Below are 14,265 nucleotides of genomic sequence, written 5' to 3'. Positions count from 1 at the left end.
ACTTTCACTTACTTGCATTCAAGAGATCCTAGCATAAGAAAATTACAGCCACCACTAATGTAGTCTGATTTGGCGAACACCATGCTTATTATTTAAAAGTGTATAGCAGTTCCAAGAGAATGTTTCATCAATAAGAACAAGAAACGATGTCTAACTCATTGAGTCAATGAATATCCTCTGGAGATGTCTTGGGAAATAGATCATAATGCCTCCATCACCACTATAGTTGGATTTTGCTAGCAAAAACTTACCTATGCCTTAAAACAAAAGTCACATGAACAAAATTAATGAAATTATTTTACTAGAATTTTGGGGTGAGGAAATGATATAGTCAGAGTTTCACAAAGAAAATCTTCAGATTGAACTCCAGCCAAATAAAAGTTCAAGTTCTCATTTCAGTCTCCACTGGCTGGGGTACCAAAGCAATGACCCCTCTCCTGGCACTCGTGGTTCACACTGTCAGTTAGGGGCCATCCTTTCGTGACCCTTAACTCTCTGAATCGTGTCTTGGGATCCCAGACACAAATTCTGAAAAATTTCTTCCATTTGTGTGGTTCTTCTTCCAGCTGAGAATGCGGCTGGCTAAGCAAAACTGTTCACCAACCATATGCTCTGGTCCATACAGCTTTCTTCTTAAATTCTGGGAGAACTCTTAAGGACAGCAGGGTTGCTAAGGGGACAAAAAAAAAAACAAAACAAAAAAAACTGTTGCATTTGGTAGAGCTGCATTTGCAAAGGTCATTTAGAACTTGGCCTTTTCTCTCTTGTCTAATCTTTAAGACTAAGAATTCCCATCAAGACTTAAGCAGAATTTTAATGGTAGCATAACCATTAATAAAGACTGGAGGAAAGTGTGTTTTGTTTGTTTCGTAACTAGGTCAGGGGAAATTTTTGCAGAATTAAAACAAAAACTGATTTCAGGATTGCTAGTGATATTTTGCTTAATCTGGGTACTGATTATATAGGCATGTTCCCTGTGTAAAAATCTGCTTATGACTTGAGTACTTTTCTACATGAATATAATTTTTCTATTAAATGTTTAATTAAAAGATAAACCAAACCAAACCAAACCTGATTCTGTAATGAAGTTAGGATCCTGGGCTCAATGGAGCAAGCATAACTATACTTAACATGTACCCACAAGACCACAGCTTTTCTTATCTGTCATGAGTCCCTCAGATATCAACTTAAAATAGGGAAGTTCTGTGTAATGCTTCTAGATAATGTATCATGTATCTTATTTTAGAATACTAATATAAATATATTGAGATGTTATTTAAAATATAATAGTGCGAAGGGATGTAGGTGAGCCAGAGTGACACAATTATTGTGTGTGACTCTAATAAGCCCTTAAATATATAATAAAGTTGAACATGTACTTTATTGACCAAATAACTCTTTCTAAACAGTATCAATTGTTTGTTATCTTCATAACCTAAGACAGTATATATTTGGAACAACCGATGGTATTATGGACCCATAGCTATTAGAAATGAGTCCAATCCCCCCACCCCACACACACACAAATGGAGAAAATCCTAGCAGCAAATCTCTAGGGATGGATCTAAAAGAAAATTCTCAATGAAGTTCTGTGATTGATCAGAATCACCTTCATAGACAAGCCTTCTACCTTAGTGTGTACAGAGAAGAATCAGAACCAATACATTGGGAAATTCTTGCTTGTTTGGCAAATAATAAATTATACCATACTTCAACTAAAATATGGTCACACTATGACTCCAGGCTAGAGACAGGTCTGATAGATTATCACAAGAGCAGGCCAACAGGCAACCTTCCCAAGGTGAGACTTTTCAGGGCAGTGTAAACGGCACGTCAGGGGTGTCCGCAGCAGCCACTGGCAGGATATAGTCCCCTAACCCCCACCCCAGTCCTAAGACACAGATGACAGTATAAGCTATCTTGGGTCATAGAACCAGTGCCTAGAAGACTTCTTATATTTGAGTTTAAAAAAATTGACATAATTTTTACAGAAAGATCTGTTTGTGGATGCTACAGTCATTATTTAACAAATCAAAAGAGGAGTATTATAAAAAAACACAAAAACCATGTAAATCCCTAAAAGCATGGGAAATGTCCAATTACCGTGGCAAAATACTAGGCAGACATTAAAAATACTATTATGAAGCCAGTGTAAGAACAGGTTAAATGCTTTAAAAATAATTTTAAAATAAAAAAGGCAGTGTTCAAAGTGTCTATATTTTTTCCAATTACTTATGATTTTAAATATGTTAAAACAGCATATACACAGTGAGGAGAAATCTTAGAAAAAATGTCAAAGTTAACAATGGCCAGTGGGATTCTGGATTCCTCTTTTTCTTTTATTGAATTTACTACATTTTAATTAAAGTAATATTTTACAATTATAATAAAACCTTTAAAAACCATTAAATAAAAATAAGTGGCACTGAAACTCTTTTTTTAAAATTCACTTTCTAATTCAAAAGTGCCACATTGGTGACAGCTCCAGGTTACGTCTCTACACTTTCAGGAACCAACACCCACTAGAATGCTGTGTTGCAGCACAGACAACATTGGAAGTCTTCCACCTATAGTGGGCATAAACGGAAGTCATACCCTTTAAAAGACTCCTGGATTTTGCAGAGAGGCCTTCTTTAGGACTTTCCATGAGGTTGAATAGCCAGTCAATGAACTAGGATGAAAATGAAGAATAATGTCAGTGAAGAAAACCCCACTATCAGAGATCAGTCAGACCCTTGGGCCCATATACATGCGGATCAGTGCACTAGTCCCTGGTAATACCTGACAGGGCTAGGAGAGTCCCTGGAGAAAGGGACTAGGCACAAGATGTTAAAGAAAGATACCCATTTAGTCAAATAACCCAGACTCAAATCTCCTTTCCTTGCTGAATACCCTGAGACCTGCTATAGGTTTTAAGAGTGAGATATATGTGGGCCCCAAGGGCCTCCTGTGTGCCATGAACATTCTCTGCCATTACTGTGAGAGGTCCAGATAGGTCAAGAACCTACTTCAGTTCCACTCTCAATGAATAGCAGAGTCAAGATTTGAATGCAAGTACAGCTGGCTTCAAAGCCTCACACTCTTCCTCTGCATCATGCTGCCTGGGTCTGTGTGCATGCAGGCCTAGGCTTCTAGCTGGGCAGGAAATAGAGAAACACATCAGGTGTAAGCCACTGTTTCTAAAATGAAATATGTTTCTGTAGATAAGAACAGTTTATGCCCAAGTGAATATGAAACAGCAAGTTGAAATGCAAGAGGAAAGACATAAAATAATTAGGTAGAGCCAAGTGTGTTAACTGCAAATAAATCCTGCAAATGAGGTGGAAACTAATAGTCTTTGTGAGTTTGACTGCTTTCCTAGGGTGCAGCCAAAATTGTTGCAATGAAATTACTCCCGAATGTTGCCAATCTTCACTCATTTTAACTTTGGATATAGAAGCTGAGTTAAAGAAAGAGCAAAATAGGAAAAGAAAATATACCTAATTTCTTGCTTCAATTAAAAGTTTTTCTCTTTATTTTTTCTCCATTTTGTTTAAAAATATCCTACTGGTAAAGTAAATAAACCAAGTGATACAAATACATAATTGATGTAGGATGTCTACAGTGTAGTTCCAAGTGAACATGGTGTTCTAGGTGAGAAACAGCATGAGGGGTTACCATGTTTAAATTTATCTTTGTCTATGGCCATATCACCCTGAACATGCCCAATCTTATCTGATGTCTAAATTTATCTTGATTCACAGTGAAACAGAAAACACAAAATTTGGGGCAACAAAACTAATGCTTGTCAGGTTTAATAAAACAAAGGCATTATAATTGAGATGCTCAGGGGAGTGTGTATAGTTTAACTGTAGGTCCACAGTTCAAAAACTTTTTTAAAGATTAGTGTTCAGGTTTTAAGAATATGCCAAATAAAGTTGGTTTTGAGCTTTCAACCTGATAAAAACCCAATTTTGATGAGAGGGGATTCAGAAAAGAATCTTTCAAACAACTGTATTAAAATAAAGACAGGTCAGAGCCATGCAACGAAGATTCCAGGAAGCACAGCGTTTTCTTACGCTCTGCACGACAGCTCGTAGCCCGGGGAAGCTTAATATCAAAAACCAAAAGGTATCTTCTATAGTCTGAATTTTCCTGAGAACAGGGTGATCTCATCAGACCTTTACAATCCTCCCTACAGTATCCGGCGCCAGCAGGGGCACGGTGGGCACCTGGCACATGGCCGCAGGATGGAAGGAGCTCTGCCACGTGAAGGATGCTCCAGGCTTGTGTTTTCCCTCAGATTTCCCTGACCTGCCTGCACCCCACACTGTCGCTCACCCCCACCCTTGCTTCATCACCACTGTACCCTTCTTTATCATAGGATCTTGCAACCTTGACCTTGTCTCCCTCACTCGGGGAGTCTGAGCTCTCAGAGACTTAGTCACCATTTCATCTCCAGGATCAAGCACATGTGCCTTCAATAAATGAATGCCAGGATAAGCTTTTCTGTCCACCTCACCCCCAGTGGGAGCACACTGTGGTGTTGTCATTGTTAGCCTCAATCTGTGAGGCTCTGCATCTGGCTGAGACTTGGGGCTGGGTAGAAAAGCCTGTGGTGTAATTCAGGTTTCGCTTTAACTCCTGCTTCCAATCTACAGCAGAAATTGCTGAGGAGAAATGGCCACCTGCCCTGAGAAGCAGGTGGCTGACCACCTCACCTTCTGGGTCTGTTCCTTCCATGGCTCTTTCTGCAGCAGAAGAAGCATGCTACTGGGAAGGAGGGTGAGAGCCTCCTGCAGAGTGACCCTGTGCATTGGACTCCTGCCAAGGAAGCTTGATGCTGGCCCAGCTGGGCCATTTTCTTGATGCCATGGCAACCAACTGGCACTGAGACCGAGGAGGAGAGGGGCAGCATGGTCTGCCCATGCAACCACTGCAGCTGCAAATATCAGCAACAAGAAGTCCACAGCCTACAATGGAAATAGAATCAAGCTTAGGTCATGTGTTTTAACAATTCAAAGTAACACATGTTCACACACACAGACCCGTGATGATGCAACGTTATATTCCCCTTCACTCAACCCCTCCTCCTACACCCCTCCGCCCAGAAGAGAAAATGGACTGAAGAACAAACTGCGTTTCCATACTTAATAAAGAGACAGTTCAGGGCTTTGTTAAGTTTTAGGGAGCCCCTTTTGTGAATACAGAAGGCCCATCAGTTTCATTATTATTGCTCTCATATTTCAGGAGAAACATAATTTTATTCCTAATCATAATGAGATCCAAATATATATCTGTTTGGTGTTTTCAAAGAAATTAAAAATTAAGAGTGATATGGAGATATTTAGATTTATTGCTGTGTGGCTAAAGCTGCTTTATAAAAATATTTATAGTCTTATTCTATTTTTGAACAATAACAAATGCCTCTCCTCAAGCATTTTAACAAATCTATCTAGAATCCATACTTTAAATTTTATTTATCCATTTTTTAAATTTTTTTTTTTTAAATTTATTCATTTTAGAGAGGAGAGAGAGAGGGACAGAGAGAGAGAGAGGGAGAGAGAGAGAGAGAGAAGGGGGAGCAGCAGGAAGCATCAACTTCCATATGTGCCTTGACCAGGCAGGCCCGGGGTTTCCAACTGGCGACCTCAATGTTTCCAGGTTGAAGCTTTATCCACTGCGCCACCACAGGTCAGGCCCATCCTTTACATTTTAGACTAATCTAGACAACTGCAGAAATGATGGTAATGGGCTACCTCTGTTGGATTACTGTGATTTAAATTACACGTCTTTCTGCTTATCTGTATTTTCTAGGTTTTAAAATTTTTCCTAAGAAAACAGAGAAGGCTAATAAAAGGAAATTAGAACAAAAAAGGAGGAAGATTATATTAGTTTTAAAAAGTTTAAAAAGAACTCCTCAATCTCTTAAAATTCCTACTCTCACTAACTAAAATTTTAAAAACACACACATCTCAGAAAAGTGGGGCAGAATTTCAAGCAATATTCCAGGTTATGCACCTTTTTACTCACAAAGGAAACATGTAACAAATTCCTGTAAAAAAAAATCCTACCCCTAAAAGATGCACAATGAGCAGCTAAAAAAATGAGATGAGAAAAGTTTTTTATTTATTAATCTTTTTCTTTTTAAACTCACCCAGTACCTATGGTTGTTAACTTGTTTTGGGTCATTGGTCATTTTGAAGGTGTGTTGAAAACTAATAAATGCACACATGCCCACAGGTGCTGGTGCGCACACAGATTGTTTGCATACATTCCAGGAATGTCTTCAAACCAGGCATGTGAAGCCACCTGGGCCAGTGTGGAGGCCAAATCCCTGTACCCCATCCGCTTTGTGGAATGTCCATTGTGCTACCTGTCAAGGAATGTATTCTGTTGAAAATATTTTTCAAAGGCAACCCTAGGCATCTCTAAGAGCCTGGTGAGGCCATCCATTTTCTTGAGACATCACAGTTGTTACCATTCTTAAAAATAAAATGAAGGAGAGGAAAGCTACACACAGCAACATATTCCTCGTTTGGGAGAGCAAATATAATTTCTTTATTTTAAGAAAGCTATAAATTACTCCTCTAAATTGTACCTCATCAAGAGCCACATTTGGAACAGATGTTGACTGGTAAGTAATGTTCCTGATATAACCCATCAGTTCCAAGAGCCATTCCATTCTCTTCAAAACACCTGAAAAGATAAAAAGCATTTTCTTACCCAACCATGGTTTTTCCTTTGAATTGCAAAGGAGAATAATAATAACTACGATAACTCAAGCAGAACACCTGGAGAGGATTTCAGAAAATATTTATAGTTACAACTGTTCTTATAATACCTGAGACTTGTAATTATCCATGAGAGTTGACACTATTCACATCAGATGACCATATTTTGGTCTTCATTTTCAATAGCTAATTTATTCTTCAAACCTACCCACACACTAGTGATAAAATGCATTTACTGGAGTTTCTTTTTTAATATTAAACACACTGAGAACTCTGACACACCACCTAACCAGTAATGTGGAATCTTGATAAGTTGTTTTTACAGTCCTTTGCTTAAATGTCCCCACTCTATGCCAAAATCGCAGAGAAAACCTATCCCAAAGACAAAAGAAAAATAAAAAAACAGCTGTTATAAGGTAACTGGAGAATAAACAACATAAATATTAATTTTTCCTTTTGTTCTTTTAAAACTCTTACGTAGAAAATTAAATTTAATGGGGTGACATTCTATATAGCATTTGAACTGTTGGTTATATTGTGTGCCCATCAAACCACTTTCTGACACCATATATTTGTCCCTCTTTATTCCCCTCCCCCAAACCCCTTTCCTAGGTTACCGCTTCACTTTTATCTATGTCCATGAATCTCATTTTTTATTCCACTTATGTGTGAAATCATATAATTCTTAGTTTTTTTATGATGTACTTATTTCACTCAATATAGTGGTCTCAAGGTCCATCCATATTTTCATAAATGACAATATATCATCATTTTTTATGGCTGAATAGTATTTCCTTGTATATCTGTACCATATCTTCTTTATCCAACTTTCTATTGAGGGACACTTTGGTTGTTTCCATGTCTTGGCCACTGTGAACAAAGCTGCAATGAACATGGGGCTGCATGTGTCTTTGTGTACCAATGTTTTTGAGTGTTTTGGGTAGATACCCAGTAGAGGGGTTGCTGGATCATATGGTAGCTCTAGTCTTAATTTTTGGGAGAACCATCATACTTTCACCATAATGTCTATACCAGTTTACATTCCCACCAGCAGTGGATGAGGGTTCCTTTTTCCCCACGGCCTCTCTAACACTTGTTATTACCTGTCTTGTTGATAATAGCCGAACAGGTGTGACGTGGTATCTTATTGTAGTTTTAATTTTTATTTCCCTAATAGCTAGCAAAGATGAGCATCTTTTCATATATCTGTTGGCCATTTATGTCTTCTTGGGACAAAAACAAGGATTCCCATTATAGTAAAAAGTACTTCGGGAAGTTTTCAAAATTTAGTGAATAAGAGAAAAATGGGAATTAAATTTGAAGGTCAAATGTATTTCAATTTGCTTCATGTATGTTCATACATAATTGGGAACACCTACTGGATTTTTCTGAAAAATACAGATTTGATTTAGAGTAAAAAAGGTCTAGTTTCTTATCACAGGTTCATTTTTTATTAGTCAAGCACTAATGTAGATATGAGACAATTATCTCAATTGCCAAAGAGGAAGAGGAATCAAATTTCCTATATAGTTTTGAAAAGAATATTACAGTTACGCTCATCAGTTTTCTCTCAAACCTTTAAAGATACAAGAGACAGGGAATGGAGCACAGAGACATAAGTAACTTGCCCAGGCTCCCAGGGCTCCCAGCCATATCTGATCTGTATACGCCAGTGCCACTCAGAACGTGAATGGAGACTCAAGAAATTCAAGCATATGACCAAAGGCATGGGAGGAGAAATGAAGGAGTTCCCTTTTCAGATGGTTATTAGAGCCCAAACGACTAAAATGGTTTAAAAGTTGCACCACATGATTCATAGCAGAGCTCCAGGCCTGAAACTTCTAGCTGGAGGATGTAGTTAGGTTGTCCAGATTTTATTCTTCTCACCCCTGAGAAGCTCCTCTGTAGCATAACTATTTAATTGCATCATTGCTGTTTTTAGTTTGTTTAGAAAATGATTCCCCACAGGCCATTTTCATGAAAATGTCAGTCATAGTCAAGGGATACCCTGTCTGTCTGAGAAACTGAAGCAGGCAGAATCTACCTGAATAACTTGTTATATCCTTGAGGCCCCCAAACAAGATAAAAACCCTCAAAAGAATCTATTCCCATCTCCAAAGAGTGGATGCTGGGAGCTGTAACACCTCATTTCCATCCAAAGCGCTCCTCATTTGGGGTAACAAGGCCTCACCTGTGTCAAGAAGCACTAAACCGGGTTTTAAGTTGATGAAACAACTGCAACTCGACAGGGGTGGCAGCAGACTTTTCTGTCCCTGCTGGTGCCCCGCTGTCCTCACCTGTGTTGGCATGGCCCACAATCCGTGCCTGGTATAGGCTGTGCAGCGTCATCCAGGCCAGTGTGTCCTTTTCATGGTGCTGAACAGCAACACTGAGCATGTCAGTCAAGCCTATCAAGGGGAACCGTCCTTGGGAGACCAAGTATAGTCTGACAAAGGCAGCCTTTTCTATGCTGCTCTGCAAAAAAGCAAATCGTTGCAATACTATTAAATTAGCTGAAGTCATTATAGAATCTCAGGGCAAGGGCAAAACAGAAAGGGTGAGTGTGAGGATGATTATTATTCCAAATGCTAAAACTGATCATTTCCTGCCATGCGTGACCTGTCTGCCTGCGTGCTCTATTAAAATGTACCTGCAGATAGAGCATTGTAATGTCACCTCCTGCTTTCTCATAAAAACCATAAATGATTTCTGATATTAATTGGTGATGATATTTAGTAAAAATACACAAATAATCACAATGATAACTAAACACACATAGTACTTATAATGTGGCAGGCTCTCTTCTAACCACTTAGCATGTATCAAGCTGACAGTTCACAAAGTGTGGAACACAAACCTCTGGAGGACCCCAAGACCCTTTTAGACAGTCTGTAAGGTCAAGCTATATCCATAATGGTATCCAACTATAGTAATAGTCATTGTGTTTTCACTGCCACTCCAAACTTTTTAAAAATCTAGTTTTACTGAAAACATCCCTGTAAACAATTATTAGTTTCATTAAATCTTTGCACTTGAATACACATCTTTTTAATATCTGTGGGACAAAATAAGAAGTATGCATAACAGACTTCTGCTATATACTGAAGTATGTCAGTTATCTCAAGGAAAAATGCTCGCAACATTGAGTTGTATGTGAAGTAGACACTCTTCTCAGGGAATACCTATTCAAACTGAGTTTCTGACCGATTATTTTCTTACAACTTAAAGAAGTGAGACTGTCAGAGTAAGGAAAATACTTAACAGAATTCATAGCCAATAATAAAATTGGAACTTTTGGTACAAATTAGATTTTTGAAAAATTTGTATCTGCTTTTATGACTTTGGAAGTTTCCCAATAAATAAAGGACTTCTTTAGCAAGTGAGCAAGCATGGGACAGACAGGAAGGGAAAGAAATGAAAACCATCAACTCATAGTTGTGACACTTAGTTGTTCATTGATTGCTTCTCATACATGCCTTGACCAGGGGGCTCCAGCTGAGCCAGTGACCCCTTGCTCAAGCCAGTGACCTTGGACTTAAGCCAGTGACCTTGTGCTTCAAGCCAGCAACCTCTGAGCTCAAGCCAGTGATCATTGGGTCATGTTTGTGGCCCTATGCTCAAGCTGGGGACCCCACATTCAAGCTGATGAGCCTGTACTCAAGCCAGTGACCTAGGGGTCTTGAACTTGGGTCTTAAGCATCTCAGGTTGACACTCTATCTTCTGTGCTATCACCTTGTCAGGCCATAAAAGATTTTTCTGATAAGATTGCTGGTGATATTATGATAATATAATGTTTTGGTATTATATAATGAAATGTATTAACATTTGGAGTTTTTAAAATTTAGTGATTCAAAATTTTTCAAATGACCAATATATGACATTACAAAACCATGCATTGGTAAAAGAAACCGAATACAAGACAGACCAATACATTTTAATAAACAGAGTATGTGAAGTTCACTGATTATTTCAGATTCCACACTGCAACTAACCTACAAGAAGCTATCACTTGCTGAGTTGGGGAGCAATATCAGAGAAAGAAATCAACAACAGTCTTAAAAGCCTATTAGCGCCCTGGCTGGTTGGCTCAGCTGTAGAGCGTCGGCCTGGCATGCGGGGGACCCGGGTTTGATTCCCGGCCAGGGCACATAGGAGAAGCGCCCATTTGCTTCTCCACCCCCCACCCCCTCCTTCCTCTCTGTCTCTCTCTTCCCCTCCCGCAGCCAAGGCTCCATTGGAGCAAAGATGGCCCAGGCGCTGGGGATGGCTCCTTGGCCTCTGCCCCAGGTGCTAGAGTGGCTCTGGTCGCGGCAGAGCAATGCCCCGGAGAGGCAGAACATCGCCCCTGGTGGGCAGAGCATCGCCCCTGGTGGGCGTGTCGGGTGGATCCTGGTCAGGCGCACCCGGGAGTCTGTCTGACTGTCTCCCCCGTTTCCAGCTTCAGAAAAATATTAAAAAAAATAAAATAAATAAAATAAAAAATAAAAAAGCCTATTAGCACACTCTACCTACATATCTGTTAAGAGACTGCATGTTCTTAACACACTTCACCAAAATAATGTCGGAACCGATTAAAAGAAACTATGAAGACAGAAATTACCGTATTTTTCGCTCCATAAGATGCACCTGACCATAAGACACATCTATTGTTTTAAGAGGGAAAATAAAAAAAATATTCTGAACCAAATGGTGTAATAAAATATTTAATAAAATACCATATTTTTTGCTCCATAAGATGCATGGGCATTTCCCCCTCCACTTTGGGGGGGGGGTGCGTCTTATGGAGCAAAAAACATGGTAAAGAGCCTCACAAAGATGTGAAATAATGCCACTCTTCCTACTAGCTTGTTTGATCTTCTGAAAATATATTTTTCTTTTTTATGTTAAGATGCAATGGGTTTAATATTATTATTACATTAGTAAATATTTTTAAAATGTCCTAGTTTTAATCTTTAATATGATAAATTGACAGGTAGGACACAAATAAATAAAAGCTCTTTGGCCTGACCAGGCAGTGGTACAGTGGATAGAGCATCGGCCTGGGACATTGAGGACCCAGGTTTGAAACCTAGATGACACTGGCTTGAGTGTGGGTTCATCCAGCTTGAGCACAGGATCATAGACATGACCCAATGATTGCTGGCTTAAAGGCCAAGGTCACTGGCTTGAGCGAGGGTCACTGGCTCAGCTGCAGCCCCCTGCTCAAGGCACGTATGAGAAAACAATCAATGAACAACTAAGGTGTTGCAACTAGGAGTTGGATGCTTCTCATCTCTCTGCTGTCTGTCCCTCTCAATCTCCTTCTCTCAGGTGCTAAAAAAAAAAAAAAAAAAAAAAGCTCTTTGGAGTCCTCAATAATTTTTAAGACACTAAAAACTGGTCCTGAGACCAAAAAGTTTCACCACTGCATTGACCACTGACTCCTCACATCACTGTATGCACACATTGCTGGTTTCATCCCTCCTTAGTAGATGAAGAGACTGAAGCACAGACGTCATGTAACTTGCTTAAGGTCACACAGCTATAGATGGCAGAAAAGAATAGAACCCATGGAGTCTGAGGTCTTCACCACGACTTTACTCTTACCTCTGTTATTTCCAGAAACGAAAACACTGAGCTCAGTGGAACACACTAACTTGGGGACATCAGAAGACTATTTAGTATGTTGTAGTGACCATGTTCTGAATGGTACCTTAGGAACCCAAGTGAGTAACATAGCAACTTTAGCTCTAGGTACCACAAAGTACAGTGTCTGCATTACCTCTGAGTACAAGAATATAATATTATGATATAATAAATTACATGAATATAATAATTATGATAATAGATCATTACTGAATACTCGCCTTGGATCAGGCAATTTTCTAAGAACTTAATGTGGATTAAGACAGTTAACTTGCAAATTAACCCAAATGGGTAGGTGCTATTATCTCCCTTTTACAGATGAAGAAACTGAGGCAGTAGGTTATGATATATAATTAAGGTCACATTGGTAAATTAGAGTGCTGGAGATCAACCCCTGGCGGTGAGGCTCCAATGACAATCCACTTAAGCATTTCCTTGCTTAAAATAAACTCATCTCCAAAATGCTGATACTTTATTCCAAATACTCTCACAGTGGTTCTCAAACCTTAGGATGCACCACAATCACCTGGAAGAACTGTTAAAACACTGATTCCTAGATCTCACTTCCAGAGTCCCTGATTGAGTAGGTTTGGGGTAGGACTTGATAATTTGCATATCTAATCAGTTCCTAGGCAATACTGCCTGCTGCTGATCCACGGACCACATTTTGTGAATCACTGCTGAATACAGAAAGTGAAGGATTTGACTGAATAGGTAGGTGAAACCTTCCTTAAAGTGGAATGAGGAAGATGCCCAGCAGCTGCGTGAGCACTCACAGTTCTATAGAACTTTTGATATTACGTGGTATGCGGTGTTGCCATCGGAATAAGTATGTCCATTAGGATTGTACTTGCACTAAAAAATTATTCATTTTCTATCTGCAATTCAGATTCAACAAGATTCATTATATTTGCTAAATCTGGCAACCTTACTGGTAACCTACTTTTCACTCATTCATCATTTGACTGGGCGTGGGTGTACTTGTTAATAATCTTGTGTCAGGACTAATAGCTCTTGTTTTTTAATCAGACACCTTTCTTCATTCCCAGAGGATAAACATCAGGTGAAGAAATATATATGTGAGGCCTGAATTATTTATCTATGACTTCCATGTACCAGAAAGTTCTTTGGTCAGAACAGTCCCATTCTCGTGGATTTTGTACTGAAGACATTGACCTGTACTTATTTTTGCTCACAGGTGATACTAACGTGTTCTTGATAAAGTGGGATTAATTCGGTTAAGGTGTTATTACACACAATGTTTGTTAAGAACCAACTACACTATGAGACTGGACACAAGACCCAGAGTGAAACATAAGTTTCTAAAATAAACAATGACAAGTAGGAAGCAAAACTAGCCTCAGCCAAAAGGATACTGTAATCATCTTTTCAACTGTAATTCCCACCTCAATAATGAAAAAATACATAGATATATCATTACCTCCGTCACCTGGGCAACTCGATTGGCTTCATCATCTGTCATTTCCGAGAGGCACTTTGCTACACTGATATACAGCTCTAAATCATTTCTCTGGTAAAGAAAAAGCCCAAGCATGTCAAAATATAATGTAAAGTAAGTATATTCTTCATGTTTCAACAAATGATTAGATTTGCTTATCTCCATGAATAGCAACTGATAAGATTTTAATTTAAACCAAACCAACACATGTGGCCATTTTTTCTCAATTAAAAAACATCTTTCCTGTTACTTTGTATATTAGTTTGACTACTTTTTATTTTTTCTCCTCATCAGGATCCATCATTCCAAATGGATTATTTGCATCTTTGTAAAACTACAATTCAAGGGTCTGTTGGGGGAGAGGACAGGCCTGTATTGTGACTTCATATAAGTAGTATATTCAACAACATGCCCAAGGATTCTTCAGGTGTAAAGGGCATGGGTTTCTGAGAGTGCTCAAGTGCTAC

The 14,265-nt window shown here is 39.0% G+C and overlaps 1 protein-coding gene across 4 annotated transcripts in view; it reads right to left on the bottom strand.

Annotated features, from left to right (window-relative positions):
- Positions 1-284: 284 nt before the first annotated feature.
- FOCAD (focadhesin) overlaps positions 285-14,265 on the bottom strand; it is a 334,210-nt gene continuing 320,229 nt past the window's right edge. For 3 of the 4 annotated variants that reach the window (XM_066257344.1, XM_066257346.1, XM_066257345.1), the window contains exons 39-44: positions 13,781-13,870; positions 9,011-9,188; positions 6,581-6,678; positions 4,701-4,952; positions 2,596-2,671; positions 285-670 (exon numbers count right to left, since the gene is read on the bottom strand). In XM_066257344.1, the coding sequence (XP_066113441.1) occupies positions 597-670; positions 2,596-2,671; positions 4,701-4,952; positions 6,581-6,678; positions 9,011-9,188; positions 13,781-13,870 (768 nt within the window). In that variant the 3' untranslated portion in view covers positions 285-596. The remainder of the gene's footprint in view (positions 671-2,595; positions 2,672-4,700; positions 4,953-6,580; positions 6,679-9,010; positions 9,189-13,780; positions 13,871-14,265) is intronic. The other variant, XM_066257347.1, reaches the window with a different exon arrangement.

This window comes from Saccopteryx bilineata, chromosome 2 (assembly GCF_036850765.1).
Source record: "Saccopteryx bilineata isolate mSacBil1 chromosome 2, mSacBil1_pri_phased_curated, whole genome shotgun sequence".
Lineage (NCBI taxonomy): Eukaryota > Metazoa > Chordata > Mammalia > Chiroptera > Emballonuridae > Saccopteryx > Saccopteryx bilineata.
Note: the sequence above shows the minus strand (reverse complement) of the source record. Positions and strands in the feature narration are given on the sequence as shown.